Raw genomic sequence first — 19243 nt, 5'->3', positions numbered from 1 at the left:
GCAAAGAAAGTCACAGAAAGCCATGGTTCAACAGTTTCATGTAGTGTTTTGAGAAGCTGGTTAATTTTTCTTACGTAATAGCCACAAGATCCTAATGAAATTTGGACAAGCTGCAATTTATAAAACCCTGTGCCGTTTGCTATTCCATCTCATTCTAAGAAGTAAATGACATACCCATTTTCCAGATGAGGAAACTGGGGACCAGTAATAGTAAGTGACTGGCAGGTCTAGAGTTAGTTACTGACTGGCCTAGTGACCAGATTCAGATGTTCTGACCACGGCACACATCTACCTCCCCACACATTTAACAGAACGTTTTCCATTTCTCTCTATATTTTCCATATGTGGGTATTTCTGTGGTCTAGGTCTTAAGGGAAAGATTAAGACTTTTATGGATTTAATCGTAGGGTAGTTTTGTATTTGTAAAAAACCAAGGATATACTTCTTCCCTGTCTGTGGTATACCACAGGTAATCATGCCTTACCCTCAACATATATGTGCTTCTAGAAAACTCTAAAATAGATCCATACTCTCTGTGTTTCTGAAGTAACGAGAGTACAAAGACAGAACATAAACGAATCCAGATATTAATAAAATAATCGATTTAGAGACCTTGTAACACAGACACTTTTTCAATATCACTTGAGCATTGCTTGAACCAGAGACCAGGCTAGATGCTGAGAATATAAACATGAATAATATCCCCTCACCATATACCATTTTTCAGACTTCTGTTGCTATCTTCAACACCAGGGCACGGGGGAATGGGAATGGATGACACAGATAAAGTGCAAATTGCAAAAAATGTTTATCTTAATGTCCTTGACACAAATTACTTTGTTTTTTGGATCACATTTGTAAAGGGTTTAAGCTAAAATTTACCAAGGATGCCATCACCTTTAGAGTATCCAAAAGAGTTAAGCAAGGGAAGAGAAGTGGGAAGCTACATTAAGCTAACTCAGAGCATCCAGGAATAATAGTGATGTAGAGAAAAGAAATGTTGGGCAAAGCCTAGAAATTCCATGAATATACTATGCCTTTTCAGTAACTGAGAGGTCTGTTTTGTAATAAAACATTAAACTCTTTTGGTTACAACTCCCAATTCTATGTATATACATAGTATCGTGGTTAGTTTAAACATTTAATTCTGTTTAATAAATGTTATGCTCATGTGGCATTTTTTTCTCCCATCTGTAGTTCCTATTATCGGGCCTAATTTTTAGCTATTTAATCCATGTTAGCTCTTTTAAGCAGACATTTGCAGATCTGTTAATGTCATCACCTCAGATCTTCTGACTTGGCATTTGAAATCGGGTCCAGGGTAATGATGCATTCCCAGAGAATGTCCCCTGTAGCAACACAACACTGCTGCTCCAAACACCCAGAATTCATTTGTTAGACAGATATTCAGCTGCTAACTCTCTCATAAAGGTTTTACACATACCATGCCACCAGCCTGGCATGTCTGTGTCTCTGTCACTTGTACTTTTGCAGGCCATAGCAGAGTTGAGAGTCATTCTAGGTTTATCCACATTTGGGATCCTGCTTTTAATGTGGCAGAAAATAGCTTAACTGGAATGAAATGCATATCATGAAGAAGAAAAGGATTCTTGGTATCTGGAAAAAAAAGAATGTATTGAAATATGCTGATGTCTCTCAAAGCATTTTAGCCTCAATGTCCTGTCATTTGATGTCCAGATGAATTCTGGACACCACATCTTTGAACCCAACAAGAGACCCAAGATACTTCCCGTGTCCCATTTCTTAGCTGAAAAATCTGTGTTTGCAGAGTATAGAAGGAGTCCCTGGGTGGCACAAATGGCTAAGAGCTTGACTACTAACCAAAAACGGGGCAGTTGAAACACATCCAGAGGAACCACAGAAGACAGGCCTGGCGATCTGCTTCTGAAAGGTCACAGCCTTGAAAACCCTATGGAGCAGTTCTACTCTGCACACATGGGGTTGGCATGAGTCAGAATGGACTCACCTGGGAACTAACGACAACCACAAGAGCATAGAGGCATGTGGGAGAGAAGGAGGAGGATAGAACAAAAACAAAGCTTTACTTTATTGTTGTAATTAATTCTTCTTTGTAAAAATTTGTATTGTGGTGAAATATATATATAATATCTGCCATTGTAACCATATATAAATGTACTGTTCAGTGACCTCAGTTACATTCGCCATGTTGCGCGACATCACCACTATCATTTACAACTCTTTTCATTATACTTAACAGAAACTCAGTACTCCCTATAAAGCTTTACTTCTGTAGAGTGTTTTTGTTTGTTCGTTTCTTTCTTTCCCAAGCACACCTTTCCTGTTTTATTTTTAAGACAATATACAGAAAGAAGCAAAGGCATCTTTACTTCATTTTCACATGAGTTTAAAGGCTTGGAAGTCCCAAGTTTCCTGTCAGACAATATATTAGGGGATATCTTAGTATTAAAGGACAGAAAGTAGGACTTCTTAACACATGTGTGGAGTTTAACATTTATTAGAGTTTGCATTGAAGTAAAAAGTATACAAACTCCTTTTTTCTTCTCATATGATTGAGTTAGCTTAATTACTCCAAAATATAAGACCCTGCCAAAGAAGCCAAGGTTTCTGTTTTCAAGAGGATAAAATAAGAACCAAGATTCACTTCCCCTGAATTAAAATGCCATGGAGATTTCAGTTCTCCTACTTGGTGTTTCCCATTGGAGAAGTAAACTTTTTTTTTTTAACTGAATTATAGGTTTCACATGATTGTACTTCTTTTCTAATTGTTTTCATATGTTTCAGCACTCAGTCTTTTCTGCTAGTCTGTGAATCTTCTCAACCACATAGTAATTAATTACAGAGGGGAAAAAATTCTCCAAGGAACAATAGATATTTTAAAAATCTTTAGAGGAAGAGCAGATGCAACTAAGTGCCAGACACGTATTCCTAAGTCGCTCCTTGCCAGATGCCTGTCTCACTGATTGTAGCTGAACAGAGTCTCGGCTATCAGCGACCAGTCCGACGCATAATTCGCAGGAACCTTTGTGACTCTGGAGTCAGTTGCCCTGTTTGAAGACAAGTGAACAGGGAGGTTTCTGGTGTTGCCTGGGACATTCCCAGGGGCCTAGCAGGCTTTTCTGGAGAGCCCAGTTTCTTTCAATAGAACAAATTGACTGCCAATCTGAGCTGGTTGCTTCTGTGTTGCCAAGTAAAAGGGGGTGAAAGAAAATGCCAACTCTTCCTTCATTTAAATCGTTACCTCGTTCACTTTGAAACATATAAGCCTTAGAAACTTTGAGACAAGTGCTTCCCACCTTCTTCACCTGCTTCAGGCCTATAATCTCACCTACGGTGATGGCCTTACTTGCATTAGATGGGACTGGACAGAGTTGCCAGGTTGGAGGCAGGGCTGGGCACTTATTGTGTCACTTTGGACTGTACTTCTTCTAAGTGAAACAGCTACCTATGCCCACGGAGCAACGCCTTCTTCCCAGAGCAACTCACCTGAGAATGACTTGATATAATAAAATGCCAAACCTTTATGGATATGAAGCCAGGCAGTCTTGGGTCTGCCACTCACTTACGTTTACTTAAATTAATTTACCTAAGTCCAGATGATTTGAACTAGAAGCCTCAGTATTCTCCTCTGCAAAGTGTTGTTGTTATTGGGTGCCACTGAGTCAGTACTGACTCGTAGTGACCCTGTGTACAACAGAATGAAAAGCTGCCTGGTCCTGTGCCAGCCTCACAATTGTTGTTACACTTGAATCCATTGTTGCAGCCACTGTGTCAAGCCATCTTGTTGGGGGTCTTCTTATTTTTCACTGGCCCTCTGTTTTACCAAACATGATATCCTTCTCCAGGGACTGTTTCCTCCTGATAACATGTCCAAAGTATGTGAGACATAGTCTCACCACCCTTGCTTCTAAGGAGTATTCTTGTCATACCTCTTCCAAAACAGACTTGTGTGTTCTTTTGGCAGTCCACGGTATATCCAATACTCTTCGCCAACACCACAATTCAAAGGTGTCAGTTCTCCTTCGGTTTTCCTTTTTCGTCATCCAACTGTCACATGCACAGGAAGTGATTGCTTGGGTCAGGCGCACCTTAGTCTTCAAAGTGACATCTTTGCTTTTCAACACTTTGAAGAGGTTTTTTGTACCCAATTTGCCCAATGCAATGCATCTTTTGATTTCTTGACTGCTGCTTCCACGGGTGTTGATTGTGGATCCAAGTAAAATGAAATGCTTGACAACTTCAAACTTTTCTGCATTTATCATGATGTTGCTTATTGGTTCAGTTGTGAGGATTTTTGTTTTCTTTACGTTGAGGCGTAATCCATACTGAAGGCTGCAAAATGGGTATCATAATTTCTAGCTTGCAGAGTTATCATCTCAGCACATCTGAAATGTAGTAGCTGCTCAAAGAATCGTAGTTATTGAAAAATCAAGTAAAATATACCAGAACTTTCCATTAAGATCCTTCAAAGAAAAAAAAAAGCAGATTATAAGTCATTTAAATATTGTGGTAACTAGACACCTGTGAATACATTCCTGACATATCTGCCTTATTTAAAAAAAAAAAAAAGTTACCATCAAGTCCATTCCAACTCCTGACTACCCTTTGTGTGTCAGAGCAGAACTGTGCTCCATAGGGTTTCAATGGCTGATTTTTCAGAAGTAGATTTACAGGCTTTTATTCTGAGAACTTGAACCTCCAGCCTTTTGGTTAGCAATGGAGAGTATTAACCATTTCCACTACCCAGGGACTCCATCTGCCTTATACATACCATTTGTTACTCCATGGCCAACAGTCCCAGCCCAGAATTTGTGTCATTATTTTGTATCTCTGTGTGAGCTACCTTGGAGCTCTGAATTTACAGGATTCAAGCAATTAGCAGAAAATCAGTCATTGTGACAGTTTTTTAAGAGGCTAGGGGAATGTCTTAAGTGGCCAGTGCGGCAGAAAGCTTTCCTTACCTCCTTCTTTTTTAAGTCCACATATCTATGTTGAGATCACTTGAAGTGAGCCCTGCCACACTGGGCATGTAGCCTGAAAAGAAACACCCAGAGGAATTTGTAGCCTGGCTGGGTTGGCATGATACTTAAGGTACCAGCTTCTCCCTGCTCAAATTGGCATCACACGTTGCCATGGCTGTTTGCACACATGGGTATGTTTTGTTCCAGAGAATTCTGCCTGAGTTGGAGGAGGTTGAAGTTCAGGACCATCAGTCCAAAAGTGCAGAGTGCTGCTCTTGGATTTAAGAGGTTTGAGCTAGGATATGCTCCTCCACTGGGATTAGGATAGGATCGTCTTCTCTGAACTTCAGTTTCTTCATCTATCACCTGTACTGTACTGTTTCTCACAGAGTGGCTGTGAGTATCAAGTGAGATGAGACATGAATTTAAAAGAGACTTATAAACTGTAAAGCACTGTGGAAGTATTGTAAGGTATGAGTAGTTAGAATTCTGCTGTCATCAATCCTGGTTCAAGATTGCTGTCTATAACCAGGAGTGTGAACAATGGCTGCATTCTAAACACAACTCACAGGTTGCCTTTATTTAGTGACCAAAATATTTCTCTTTCTTCTACTTCCATAGTAATGGTTATGCATTATATTTTTAATGATGCTGTAATTTCAAAACTGGTCTGGTCCTTTATTTAATGAATATTGTTGTTAGTGCTGTCGAGTGGATTTTTGACTCCTAGCAACCCCATGTGATAGAGTAGAACCGTCTCATAGAGTTTCCTAAGGCTGTAATTTTTACGGAAGCAGATCATTAGATCTTTCTCCTACAGAGCCTTTCAGTTAGCAGGTGAGTACTTAACGGTTGATCCATCATTCTATTTAATGGATAGCGCAGTGGTTAGGAATAGGGTCTCTAGAGCCAGACTGCCTAGGTTTGAGTCTTGACTTGGGCACTAGCTGTCTGATCCCGGGCAAGTCTCTTAACCTAATCTTAGCTTACAGCCTACAAAATGGGGATGGCAATAACACTAACCTTAAAAAAAAAAAAAAAAAAAACCTTACAGGGTTATTATTAGAGATAAATGAGTTAACTCCTAGAAAGACTCTTAGCAAATAGTAAGTACTTGATAACCCTTAGCTGTATTCGTTGTCATCATCAATAAACTTTTTAAATGATGCCTTTATAGGCATTAAGTCAATGGCCTATTGTTCCCTCACTCGCCTTTCCTTATGTTCGCAGTCAACCAACGCCAGTTGCTCTTTGCTAGACCATTGGCTAAGGAGACAAGGGAGCAAGCATGGAGGAAAGCGAACAGGGTCCTGGGAGTGGCCACGCAGGAGACTGAGGGTCAGGTGTACAACTGAAACAGCAAGGTTTCCTATATTAAGAAATAAATTTATTTAAGGAGCAAAGCACAGCCCCCCCCCCCCAATTCCATGTTTTAAATTTTTATTGGGAACAATGGTCAGCAATGAGAAGGGGTTTTCTGGGCATGACTAATGAGGATTTGATTTTCCAAAAGTCAGATGGAGTGAGGGTCTGCTGCAACCCTCCTTTAAATATGGTCGCCTGCCTTCTCTGGAATACCACAGAGCAGATCTACAGACAGTTGGGCCACCTGGCTGACCATAGTACACGGAGTTTCATTGCGTATTTTAGTCTTAAACCAGACTAATTCCTCTTGTCTTTGTTTTTGGAATGAATTGCCCTTTGAGGATGTTGAATTTACTCATAATCCTCTCTCAGAAAGCAGATACAAAGTAGGTGAACTTTCTTTAGAAGTTAAGATATTTTATTTACTTATCATCCTTACTTTTATCATCCTTACGAGCTGAGAAGATAATAAATAATGAAAAAACTGGTTTTGACATTTTATTATTATTTAGAAGCAAGGCTGATTTTATGAGTAGGTAGGAGGATTTGTTCAAATGCCAAACCGCAAAACCAAACCCAGTGCTGTCAAGTCGATTATGACTCACAGTGAACCCACAAACTAAAAAAAAAACTAAACCCTTTGCCGTTGAGTCGATTCCTACTCATAGCAACCCTAAAGGACAGAGTAGAACTGCCCCATAGGGTTTCCAAGGGGCAGTTTGTGGATTCAAACTACGACCTTTTAGCTAGCAACCTGAGCTCTTAACCACTCACTGCACTGCCAGTGACTGTATAAAAAAAAAAAAAAAAATTTTTTTTTTTTTTTTTTATAGGACAGAGTAAAACTGCCCCATAGGGTTTTCAAGGCTGTCACTCTTTATGGAAGCAGGCTGCCACATCTTTCTCCTGTGGAGTGGCTGGTAGGTTCAAACTACTGACCTTCTGGTTAGCAGCCAAGTGCTTTAGCCACTGCACCATTGGGGCTCAAATGCCAGATAGACACAATTCACTGTATACTACCTCCCCAAAATAAAATCAAAAACAAAGAAGTCCCAGGGCTTAATACCTGATATTCTATCACTAAACTGCATTCCTCTAGAATTTAAAGTATGGGACCTTAAAGACCCCTTCGAAAGTAGAAAGAGCCCATAGTAATCATTTTTAAGCCCATTTTGGCAAAATATCTTAACACAGTTTACTTGAAACCTAGAATATCACAAAGAAGAGGAACTGGGAAGTGGAAAGCCGTGGGGATAAAGGAGGAAGGAAAGAAAGGGTTGCCGATGGGAGGGCGCAGGCAAGAAGATAAGCCTTTATGCCTTGGATTCGTCCAGTGAGTGGCCATGAGCTATGCCAGATGTTTCAGGTTAGCACAGTGTTGCAGAAAGGCATTCCTTACATTTGCAATCTGGTACCCATTCTAGGTGTGCTGCCACATAGCTGCATTCATTAGCAACTGCTTTCCCCTGGGTGGATTTTCTGAGTGCCCAACTTTCTGCCCTGTCAGTCAAAAACAAATTGAGTATCTACTGGTACATTACTAATGTGCTAAAAATAAAAACAACGGTAACAAAAAGCTCCCTAGTTTTCTCCAATTTCATGAAAAGAATTTGGATTATCACTTTCAGAGCCATTTAGGATCCTGTCTCTCCAATGCTGATGGGACCCTATAAAGGTGTTTTGAGTGTTGCTAGTACCCAGCTAGATTCAGTTTTAAAACCCACCCTAACCATGCTTCCATTTTGGATTGAAATAATAGATGTCACAACTAACGATACTGAGAAGATCTTTCACTAACAACCGAGTTGTCTGTCTGGAGATGGGAATTTTTTTTTTTTTATTGATCTGATCATATGTGGAGTTCCATTTAATTTTGCTCTATCAGTCGAAAACAATTAAGTAATGACAAAGAAGCTGTTCGTGATATTATCCTTCGCAAAGAAAATGCTTTCCTGGCCCACCAACAAGGCAAAGATTTGGAGTCTGAAGATGAAGTTACATGTCGACTGCCTGATCTTGAGAAAGACGACTTTGCTGCAAGGAGAGCAAGGATGAACCAGAACAAGCCAAAGGTGCCATTGAATCAGCTGCTGTATGGGCCTTATCGAAAAAAAGAACCAGAGAAATCAGATGGCAGCAAACAACTCTCAAAGGGAATCTCAGGAAGGAAAAATCTAGAATATACAAGGTGTGCCTCTTTGTGTGTGTGTGTACGTGTGTGTGAGAGAGAGAAAGCAAAAGAGAACGTAATTAAATGAGGGTGATTTGCATTATCACTCCCCTTTTCTCTCCTACACTAATTTCATACCATTTGGAATGGTAGTTTATTCTGAAGTGGAACTTCAGACATCCAATCCCTTAAAGGCAGATGGCAGATGTTAGAGTGGACATGTCCAAATTAAGGCTGAATTTGCCAAATAAACATTGAATTCCAGCGTGCAGATGTGCTGTATCGGGGCGCATTAGCACATATGGCTGCTAGTGTCATAGATTGGCATAAATAGCCTTGTGCCGTTGCCTGTCAGGGGACAGCTTCCTCTCAAGCCTGCCTCCAGCGCATTCATAGGAGACAGAAAACATTTCCTTTGCCATTAGGTCTTCTCTCATTAGCTCCTTTTAGATGTTAGAAAAAATATGAGACTTGGTCTTTCTTCCCCCATACCATCTAGATCATCTGGGCATTTGATGATGGATATTCCCCATCAAAAACACTTTACAAACATATAATATGATATAATACACATCTATTTGTTCTATCATGGAAACTTTTCAAGTGAGTTGCCTTCTCTCAGCCTTTCTCCCATCCTCCTAATGCATATCAGAGTGAATTTGGAAAAAGAAAATTGCAATGAGATGGGGTTTGATTAATGATTTTTATCCTAAGAGGGATATGATTTTATGTAGGGTGTGAGCTTGCTAAATTTCATCCTGCAGAGTTTATCATTCTTGCATTTTTCCATAAATCAAATTTGGTTTGAGTTTGCATCTTCATTATTTAATTGCCATCTTTTTTGCCCATTGCTTTAGAAGTCTTGTAAGACTGTTAAACTAAGAATATAAAATATGTCAGCTGTGTTTTACACAATTAAAAAGTCTTTTTTGTTTAGTTTTTGGACAAAGTCATTGAACTTGGAAAGGTATTAGTGTTATTTAAAGGAGTAGTAGATATAAAACACATGAAACATCCCCAGGTGTAGAAGAGGGATTAGAACACAGAAAACCTGGCATCATTTTCTCATAGATTACATTATAGCTTCAGCAGGCTCTTGGCCTTTGAGGTCCTCGTTGGAATGCCTTGTAACCAACCATTCTTGGAGGGCCTTGTGGGAGGGATCACTTGTTGCAGGAGAAACAAAGTGTTTTGGATAACCAACCACCATCAGGGCATATTGACGGGAATCAGCAAATTGAGGTAGGAAAAGGAGTAGCTTTTGTACCTCCTTTTTTTCCTTCCTCTCCTATGCAATTTTAATTTCTGACATTTCCAACTCCTTTTGTCTGCTGTCCACCTGTTCGGGGATACGAGTCTGGGGCAGCCCACGACTTCTCTAGAGAGCATCAAAGAACTGATTTAAAAAAAAAAAAAACAAAAACAGGAAGGGTCCCTGGTGATTCTTTGCTCTGCCCTTCATTGATCCCCTTCCCCAAAATGAAAGAAAATGGAAAGTTCTGTAGCCTTCCTGTTTGCATAAAAAAAAAAAAAACCTCAAATACACCAAGTCATCCAGGTAATGAAAGAATATAGCTTGGTTTCCTGGCTTGGATGATATTTTTTTTTTTTTAAATAAATAGACCTTATTTATGTATATTGTTGAGATTTTCTATCATAAGAAGCATATTTAGCTAGAAATTAAATTTTATGTGATAGAATATGTATACTTATAGATTCTACAGCTTTAATTTAAATTATAGCTTTGTTAGCATTAGCCAGCTAAAGTTCATTTCTTAGAACAATTAGAAATATCATTTTTAGCATCAGTGAAGGTGAACAGCTACTAATTAGCACAAGAAACAAATGGGCATTAACTGTAAATCCAGGTAAAGACATACCCTCGTTGTTCTTCAAGTTTACATTAGCCAAACATGACTAATGTTATCATCAACCAGAGACCAAATTTGAACATGGAAAATTTTTGTTAGGAATTGATTTAAATGTACTTTCTGGCAGCTGTGAGTTTATGGTTGAGATGTTTAATATCTGAACAACGTTCCAGTTATCTCTAAACTAGTCTGAGAATTTGGATCATGCAGAGCTCGTTACAAACATTTTACTGGTATAGTAAAAGACATTCCAGGAGGGCTAAAGGATTCAATCAGAAAACTTGAATTCATTACAGTAACTTGAATAGTGTGGGAAATGGGCATCACTACTGTCAACCAAAATCTCATTATCATTCTTAATAGTCTTTCAGCAAGCCCTGGCTTCTTTTCCTAAACTGAACTAGAGACAGTCATGTGGTGGAAAAACTCTGTCTCGTTACAGTGTTAAAAGGGTAGCAGAGATGAAAAGTAATCACAGCTCCAATTGATTCCATATTTTTGAGAAAGGAAAAGGTGCTCCCATCATTTCCTTCTGTCCTCAGCCTCTGAATTTCCGTGCTTGACATTCTGTTTGTCTGCTCCCCTTCCTTGAACCCGATTTTTCCAATGATGTGGGGGCTGGATCAAATGGACAGGAACCCGGGCCAAACACAAAAGGTGAAGGCGAAAGTGACCTGTATTACTCGAGCCCAGGAAAGTGAACCTATGGAGGAAGGACTCAGGAAGATGCCTGATCTTTACAAAGATGACCTGGCACAGCGGAGGATTCACGGCAGCCTCACTCCACACCGTGAGGCTCCGAGCTTTGTCACAGTCTCCAAGATAACAGAAGCTGACTTGGAGACGTGGGAGAGGCTGAAAGTGTCAGAGAAGACAAGGTGTGTCATGTTTGCCCGTAATCTTGTTTCCTGGCAGGGGATTTATTTAATTTTGAGAGAATGAAATGCTTATCTTTGTATCGTTTTTGTTTTGATGGCTTGAAAAAAATGCCTCTCAAAACACAGAGCTTCTAGAGAACACCATAGTCTACATGAGTTGAAGTTTATTAATATGAAAATTTATAAACCACATGGATGGAAAACATCCCTTTTAGCCCAACCAACTTATTGTGAATATTTATTTATTTTTACAGGCTTGTTTACGGCAAGGAATTAAAATTTTTTTTTAATTTTAATTATTTTGCCATATCTAAGACTTTTTTATGCCATCAATTATTATGCTAGAAGTAATGCTTTAATAACTGTTTACCTGAACACAGTTTACCTGAGCAACACAATGACCATTTATTCATTTGATTGATTAATCGAATAGCAATTCTGCTCTACTGTAGAAGTATTTTTTATGTGAGTGGCACAAATGATTAAGTGATCGACTACTAGCCAAAAGGTTGGCGGTTCAAACCTACCCAGAGACACCTCGAAAGAAAGGCCTGGCAATCTGCTTCTGAAAGGTCACAGCCTTGAAAACCCCGTGGAGCAGTTCTACTCCGCACACATGGAGCCGCTATGACTCAGAGTTGACTCTATGGCAACTAACCACAACAACGGTATTTAAAAAAAATAACAGTCTTATTAATTTGCACTTAACCTTAGAAACCTTTGGAACTTATTTCTGATTCTGACCAGGGATGGAGATGTTCAGCACATCTGCACCCCTGAGCCTTTACCAGAAATCAAAGCAGAAACAGCCATCCGAGATGACTTTGCCAGCCGCAAAGCAAGGGCCTATAAAAAATCCTCCAGCCCTCGGCAAAAGTTTGTGCACTTTGGACCGGTGACAGAGATAGATCAGCAGAAATGGAAGCGGCTCAGCATTGGCAAGGCCGGGCCTAGGGAGGATGCGGAAGAAGTCGTCAGTTACACCAGCAAGGTCCAAGCTTACTCTGTGTCCCCTGCCTCAGTGGCCGCTTCCAGCTTAGAAGAACACCACGTGCTTAACCCACAGAATGACTGCAGGTATTCTTCCCCAGACATATTCAAGCAGATCTGCATGGGAGCCACTGCTGCTTTTAAAGAGTTTGCTGGAGCATTTTAAACAAATCTCTAGAGATAACAACGTTTTAACAGGCTCTTTTGCTGAATAGCAGAGAAATCATGTTAGCAGGTCACTTTGTGTGTGAGTTTAAATTTAAAAATGATGCCTGCCATGTGAATTCACACACATGAGGGGAAGCATGGGTGTAAATTTAAATGGCAGGCATCCACTTGGATTCTGTTTTTACCAGAATCACTGCCTGGGAATGCCAATAATCTTGACAAATGACCTTTACCCCTTGGCTGCATTAAGCATTATGTTATTAGCTGAAAATAGGGAATATGGAATGTTGTAAAGATATCGCTAGTGTTTCTTCTAAAGATATAGTGATAAAAATTGGTTTTATCTATAACCTCCCTCTTTCCTGTCCCACGGAGGGAGGAACAAATAGTTATTAGTATCATAAGTTCAAAGTTTGAGCATCTAAGTAGACACGTAAAAAAATAAATAAAGAGCTCCTCCCTCCCCTACTTTTTTAAATTATACAATAAATCTTGACTAGAAAAAACGCCTCTTTTGTGGGGACTTCCTATAAGTCAGGGGTTTCTTTGGATGAAGGACAATCCAAATCTGTGAGGGAACGCCTGGATAAAGACCATGAAGGTGCATCACCAGTTCTCATCCTCACTGGAGGCCATCCAGCTTTCAGTTCCCCAGCCCTCTTTTGGGGATCTAGTTCTGTGGGCTAGTCATCTCTTACATTAAGCAGGTGTAGGACATTTCTAAGACTCTGGATTATCCTGGAAACCTCCATTCCACCTGCATGGTGGTAGCAAACAAGTCTCTCAATGGCTGGAGGGAATGCTTGAGATAGTCTCCTCCATGTTTTGTCCCTGAAATACAAGAGAAATGGTCAATGAGCCATGATGTGCACAAGAGTCTTTGTTTCTAGACTGTGGATAACACCATAGAGGTTAGCAGATTGTAGAGATATATAACCTAATACACCAGAAACACGTAGTTGGGATTTCAGTGGCTGATAGGGGCCTGGAGGGTTAGAGGTAAGAAGTTAATAAGAAATGTGTCCTCAAGTCTTTGAAACTGGAGAGGGCCATCACTCAGTCTTCTGATGACAGGGTCATGCAGGCTGGTTTGACTTTTCTCAGGCCTTTGCCAGAGTTCACATTCCATGATCTCAATCTGCTTATATCATCCTTTTGTTGTTGTCAGGTGCCGTCAAGCTGGTTCTGACTCATAGTGACCCTGTGTACAACAGAACGAAATGCTGCCCAGTCCTGTGCCATCCTCACAATTGTTGCTATGTTTGAGCCCATTGTTGCAGCCACTGTGTCAGTTCATCTTGTTGAGGGTCTTCCTCTCTTTCTCTGACCCTCTACTTTACTAAGCATGATGTCCCTCTCCAGGGACTGGTCCCTCCTGATAACATGTCCAAAGTACATGAGACAGAGTCTTGCTATCCTCCCTTCTAAGGAACATTCTGACCGTACTTCTTCCAAGACAGATTTGTTCATTCTTTTGGCAGTCCATGGTATATTCAATATTCTTCACCAGCACCATAATTCAAAGGCATCGATTCTCTGGTCTTCCTTATTTGTTGAATATGAGGCGATTGAAAATACCATGGCTTGGGTCAAGCACACCTTAGGCCTCAAAGTGACAACTTTGCTTTTTAACACTAAAAATCCTTTGTGTCATCCTTACTAACTGACTTTTGGAATGAGAGCAGCTACCTCTCTTAATCATCAGCTTCCTTCTGTCCCAACACCTTGATACTTGTTTCCTTTCCTGACTTTTTTCCTCTTCTCTCTTGCCGCAAATGCTACTTGATTATCAGCAGAATAGTGAATTCTGGTGTAAATGACTATGGCAAAAGGGTCTCAAGTCTGGCTCCTGTGTTGGAGACTCAGGAGGAGAATGTCTGCAGCTTGGGCGAGTGCCCAAGGAAGACTGAGAAAGGTGAGGAGCTCTCTGCCTCCCCAGGAGGTGGAGGATGACAGGTGGGGTCAGAGCCTCTTCTGTGAATTCTTGCCTTCTAGTAAAGCTGTCCTCTCTGGCTTTAGTTACATCCAAACAGCTGCCACAGGATGGAAAAGAAGAGAATGAAGGAGTTGCTCAGAGAGGTTCTGAGATACTGCCAGAGGCAGAAAAATCTGAGGAGAAGAACCAGCCACTGTGAGCATCTTGTCTGTATTCCTTGTTGTGCTGCCTCTGCTGTGTGTGGCTGTTGTCTTCCCCAAAAAACAGCTTAGAGACCCAGTATGCAATTGACGACTAGTGTGGAATGGAGTGAAGTCACTTAAAGGAAGGAATGTGCCCATCCAAAGATCACAGTTCCGCTTCCTGGGCCCCATTGGAGTAGGGATTGTAGCCTTTGCATGTAGTTGGTGCTGGCCATGTTTCATTCTTGAAAGGTTTTTCTCTCAGAAATCACGAAAATCATAGAGGGAAACCTATTCTCCTGTAAGTACTAGTTGCATGATGAAAGTTCATGGTATTAAAAAGAGGGGTCTCCTACTCAGCTGCTGTGTGTGCTGCTGCCTCCATGGATATTGGCTTCTTCTGTCTTGAGTTAATGCCAGTGAGTGATGCTACTGCAAATGTCCTTAGCAACACATGGCCCTTGACTGGCTGGACTGAATGTTGCCCTAGTTGGTGCCCTCTGGCCTCTGAGTGGGAGGCTTCAGGGACAGAAGAGAACTTGGAGAAGATGACAGCTCCTACCTGGAATGGCAGTGGAGTGAAAGACCAAGCAAAGCTGTCTGACTCACAAAAAGATGACATGGTGACCAGGAGAACTGGGGTGTCCCTTAGACACACTGGATTCAACCCAAACCAGTTCCTTCCGATTCCATTTGCAAAACAACAGGATGTGGAGGTATCAGCCAAGGGTTCACCAGTGCAAGATAAGAGGTCAGAGGTTGTTCTTTACCCTCGTGACTTTGTTTCTCCAGCCTGAGCTTTGATAGACTGAGCTTTGAATGTGCTGTTAATGCATCATCGTGCATCAGTGCCACTTACCTGCTGTTGCTAGTAGCTACGGAATGATTAAAATTGGCCAGGTCTGCCAAGAATTTTTTCTTTCTTGCATGTAAGCAGGTGTGGAAAGAATATTTCAGTGGTGAATTTATCTGTTAAAACATTCTCTCTGACTCTCATCTTGTGGACAGAATAAATAAGAAATTTTATTTCACCTAGCTCACTTAGGAGCTTTTGGGTAAAGGTGTTGAATTCTTTCTGACCTAATTGATTTTACTACTCTGATTTCAATAGGGTCTTCAGGTCCAAAGAAGGTATATACTACTTATAAAATTTTGTAAATTGATTTGCTTTAACTTCAGCATTAGCAAAAACGAGGTGCCTTCTAGAGGCAGTGTTTCTGTCCCAAGCTCTGGCTTGATTTAAGGTGAAGAATAGAGAAATAATACTCCTCTGGGGTTTGTGTTGTGGTTTAAGGCCCGATATGTTGAAGCCTCTGTTGCCAATTATTAAGAGTGTGGTCTGCTTGATCAAGGTACAGGGAAAGGAGTGAAGGGTGTTTCTGCTTAACTGTAAGTTCCACTATAAAACAGGAAGTAATGGAGTTCTAGTTCACAAAGGACCTTGATGGTAGTGGAGTGGAGGGTAGAGTAGGGATCAGGAATAGCCGCAAGTAATTCCAAAAATTTTAAATTATGATCATAGCCATTGTTATCCCTTAGATTTAATCTATGTTTTATATTTATTTTGGATAATAATATATTATTATTTTAACACTGGAGCCTTATTAACACCAGCTTCAGGGAGCAAAGTCCCTGGGTGGTGAAATGGTTAAGGTGCTCAGCTGCTAACCGAAAGATCGGAGGTTCTAGTCAACCTAGAGGAGCCTTGGGAGAAAGGCCTGGCCATCTCCTTCCAAAAAATCAGCCACTGAAAACCCTGTGGAGCATAGTTCTACTCTGACACACATGTTATCATCATGAGTCAGAATCAACTTGAAGGCAACTGGTTACTGGTTCAGGGGGCAAGATCGATTGTATCTGTGCTTTTCGTTATAGCCGTAGAGTGTTTTCTAGCCTTCTCAAAGTGCATCTGCTTCCTCTAACTCACTTTCTCCTTGGTATCCATAAGTGGGTTGAATCAATGGCAGCTCCATTTCACAAATGGGAAGGCTGATGTAGAGAGAAGTTAGGTGAATGGATCACCTGTGGATCGCAGGCTGGTTAGTGGCTGAGGGGCTGCTCAATCTACCACAGTCGCTCACTTTCCAGATGTCTCTGACGTGATGTTTGGGCCTAGATCCGGAGAATGAACCCAAGTTAGAGTGAAAGAAAAGAAGGAAGTAAGGCCTACAGGCTGCCTACTGGATACATTGTAGGGACTTTCCCATGTATTTACTGCTCACACAACCTTTTAGGCTATTTTCATCTGCATTTTGCAGTTAGGGAACGGAGGCCCATGTCTACATGGCTAGTAGTTACAGAATCAAGAATCAGACCCAGCTCTGAGTGAAAAGCCACTATTGAGACAGCACATTGCCAGCACAGGTTAGGAGAAGAGTCTGCAGAAGTCTGAGGAAATTGTCTGTCACTTGTATCTGTCCCTCCATTTGTGATTTAGAAAGAGTCCTGTTTATATTCTAATGGAGGTGAAGGGTTTGCTTGAGCATAAGGAGGTACCGTCATATTAATTATGTGGCATAATTGTGTGATTTAACACACATACATCTTGGGAACTCATTTTATTTGCCACAAACATTTATCAAGTAATTAATATATGTATGGGGCAGTGGTGGTTCAGTGGTAGAATTCTCACCTTCCATGCCAGAGACCCAGGTTCAAATCCCGGCCAACGCACCTTGTGCGCAGCCACCACGTGTCAGTCAGTGGGGGTTTGTGTGTTGCTATGATGCTGAACAGGTTTTCTTTTCAATTCTCAGAGCATCCGAATGACTTATTCTTTCAGTAAACACTTATTCAGGGCCTACACTGTTCACTATTCAGGGAATCCAGACAGAAAAATGCCTGCCCTCATGTAGCTTACATTTGAGTGTAAATCTGCACATTTTGATAGAGATGTCTGTAAAATGCTGTTAAGTATTTTGTGTAGAAACAAATCAAATTCAAATATATTCTACATGCAACAACATAGCAGAGCTTCACAAACAAAATATTGAGCAAAAAGAAGGCAGCCTAAAAAGAATGCTTCAGCATGAGTGTGTTTAAATAAAGCAGGAAACATGCAAAACTCATCTACGGGTGCATCCACTTTGTGAAATTCATCAAGGTGTATGTGCATGGTATATATGTTTGTTGAACATCATCAAAATGTTAACAAAATTATTGAAATGAAGATGCAGAAACACATAATGAATACTGATAGTTTATTGCCAGATTAACTATTAGGAATAACTTTTTTGCTGTCTTCCATAAATAATTTAGAAATCACTATGTTGTTGTTGTTGGGTGCCATCAAGTCATTTCTGACTCGTAGTGACCCCATGTGACAGAGTAGAACTGCCACATAGGGTTTTCTGGGCTGTAATCTTCACAGGAGCGGAGTGACAAGTCTCTCCCACGAAGCTACTGTGTGGGTTCAAACAATCAACCTTTTGGCTAGCACCTGAGTGCTTAACTGTTGTGCCACCAGGGCTCCTTAGAAATCACTATATGGTGGTGCAGTTTGTGCTTGACAACTAACCTAAAGGTTGGCAATTTGAGCCCACCCAGCAGTGCTGCAGAGGAAAGGCCTGGCAGTCTGCTTCCATTAAGATCACAGGCATTGAAAACCGTGCTCTGTAACACGTGGGGTGATCATGAGTGGGAATCAACTCAATGGCAATAAGTGTTTGTATTTGAGTAAGTCTGTTGTAATAGGCCTGTTTATTAACTGGAAAACATTTATCCAAATCCTGAGAATTAACACTGCTCACACACTCCATCTCGATGTGTAGAGATCCACTCACCAACCGTTTCAATGTGGTAGTGTTTTTGGAAAATTAAGTCTATTAGGTTAAACTTGGATCCCTGGTGGCGCAGTGCTTAAGAGCTTGGCTGCTAACCAAAAGGTCAGCAGTTTGAATCCACCACCCGCAATGAGTCAGAATCAACTTGACAACAGTGGGTAGGTTAAACTTAAGGAGCCCTGGTGGCGCAGTGGTCAGATTGCTCAGCGATTAACCAAAAGGTTAGCGATTCAAACCCACCAGCCACTCTGTGGGAGAAAGATGTGATAGTCTGCTTCCATGAAGATTTACAGCCTTGGAAACCCTATGGGGCAGTTCCACACTGTCCTGTAGGATTGTTGTGAGTCAGAATCAACTTGACGGCAGTGGGTTTGGTTTTTTGGTTTTAGGTTAAACTTTAGAACCTTCTGAAATTATCCCCCAGAGAAACAGAAAATGAGTCTTTCTGCCAGAAGATAAATACCCACAAGCCCTTCCCTTGTCTTGCTTTTAGCCATTTCAACAGAAATGTTGGGCTTTGCGCTGGTGTGGTTACCTTCAGTTTGAATGAAAATAATTATCAATGAATGCAGACTGGTCTAGAATGAGAAAAGTTCAAGAAAGAAGGATATATGTGTGTGTACACCCATGCGTTCCAGGGCCTTTTCTCTAAGATTGCAGGAAGCAATCCTTAGAAATTACTCTTTTCCCTATAAACTTTTATGAAACTGAACATGAGACCAAGTGATTTTTCCTGACCACCCCCAAATTTTATTTATTGGAAACTGAAAGCAACATATTCTTTCCTTGCTCAAATAATTCTTTGTCCACTGTCAAGAGTACGGAAATGAGCAGCCTTCTGGAATATAGGTAAGAACCTTCCCTTAAAATCGGCATTTGCTGAGAAGACGGTCATTTAAGGGAGCTGCTCTTTAAGAAGATGCTTGAAATATGCCCTTGT

At 40.8% G+C, this 19243-nt stretch overlaps 1 protein-coding gene across 5 annotated transcripts in view; it reads left to right on the top strand.

The window, feature by feature from the left end:
- Positions 1-19243, top strand: part of LIMCH1 (LIM and calponin homology domains 1) — a 438226-nt gene that overhangs the window by 347280 nt on the left and 71703 nt on the right. The window contains exons 10-15 of one of the 5 annotated variants that reach the window (XM_010591430.3): positions 8212-8514; positions 11003-11245; positions 11993-12322; positions 14200-14318; positions 14423-14534; positions 15012-15272. The exons of the other annotated variants lie outside the window; for them this stretch is intronic. Coding sequence (XP_010589732.2) covers positions 8212-8514; positions 11003-11245; positions 11993-12322; positions 14200-14318; positions 14423-14534; positions 15012-15272 — 1368 coding nt within the window. The remainder of the gene's footprint in view (positions 1-8211; positions 8515-11002; positions 11246-11992; positions 12323-14199; positions 14319-14422; positions 14535-15011; positions 15273-19243) is intronic. 5 annotated transcript variants of the gene reach the window in all.

The sequence above is a fragment of the Loxodonta africana genome, chromosome 5, assembly GCF_030014295.1.
Source record: "Loxodonta africana isolate mLoxAfr1 chromosome 5, mLoxAfr1.hap2, whole genome shotgun sequence".
NCBI classification, from domain to species: domain Eukaryota; kingdom Metazoa; phylum Chordata; class Mammalia; order Proboscidea; family Elephantidae; genus Loxodonta; species Loxodonta africana.
Note: the sequence above shows the minus strand (reverse complement) of the source record. Positions and strands in the feature narration are given on the sequence as shown.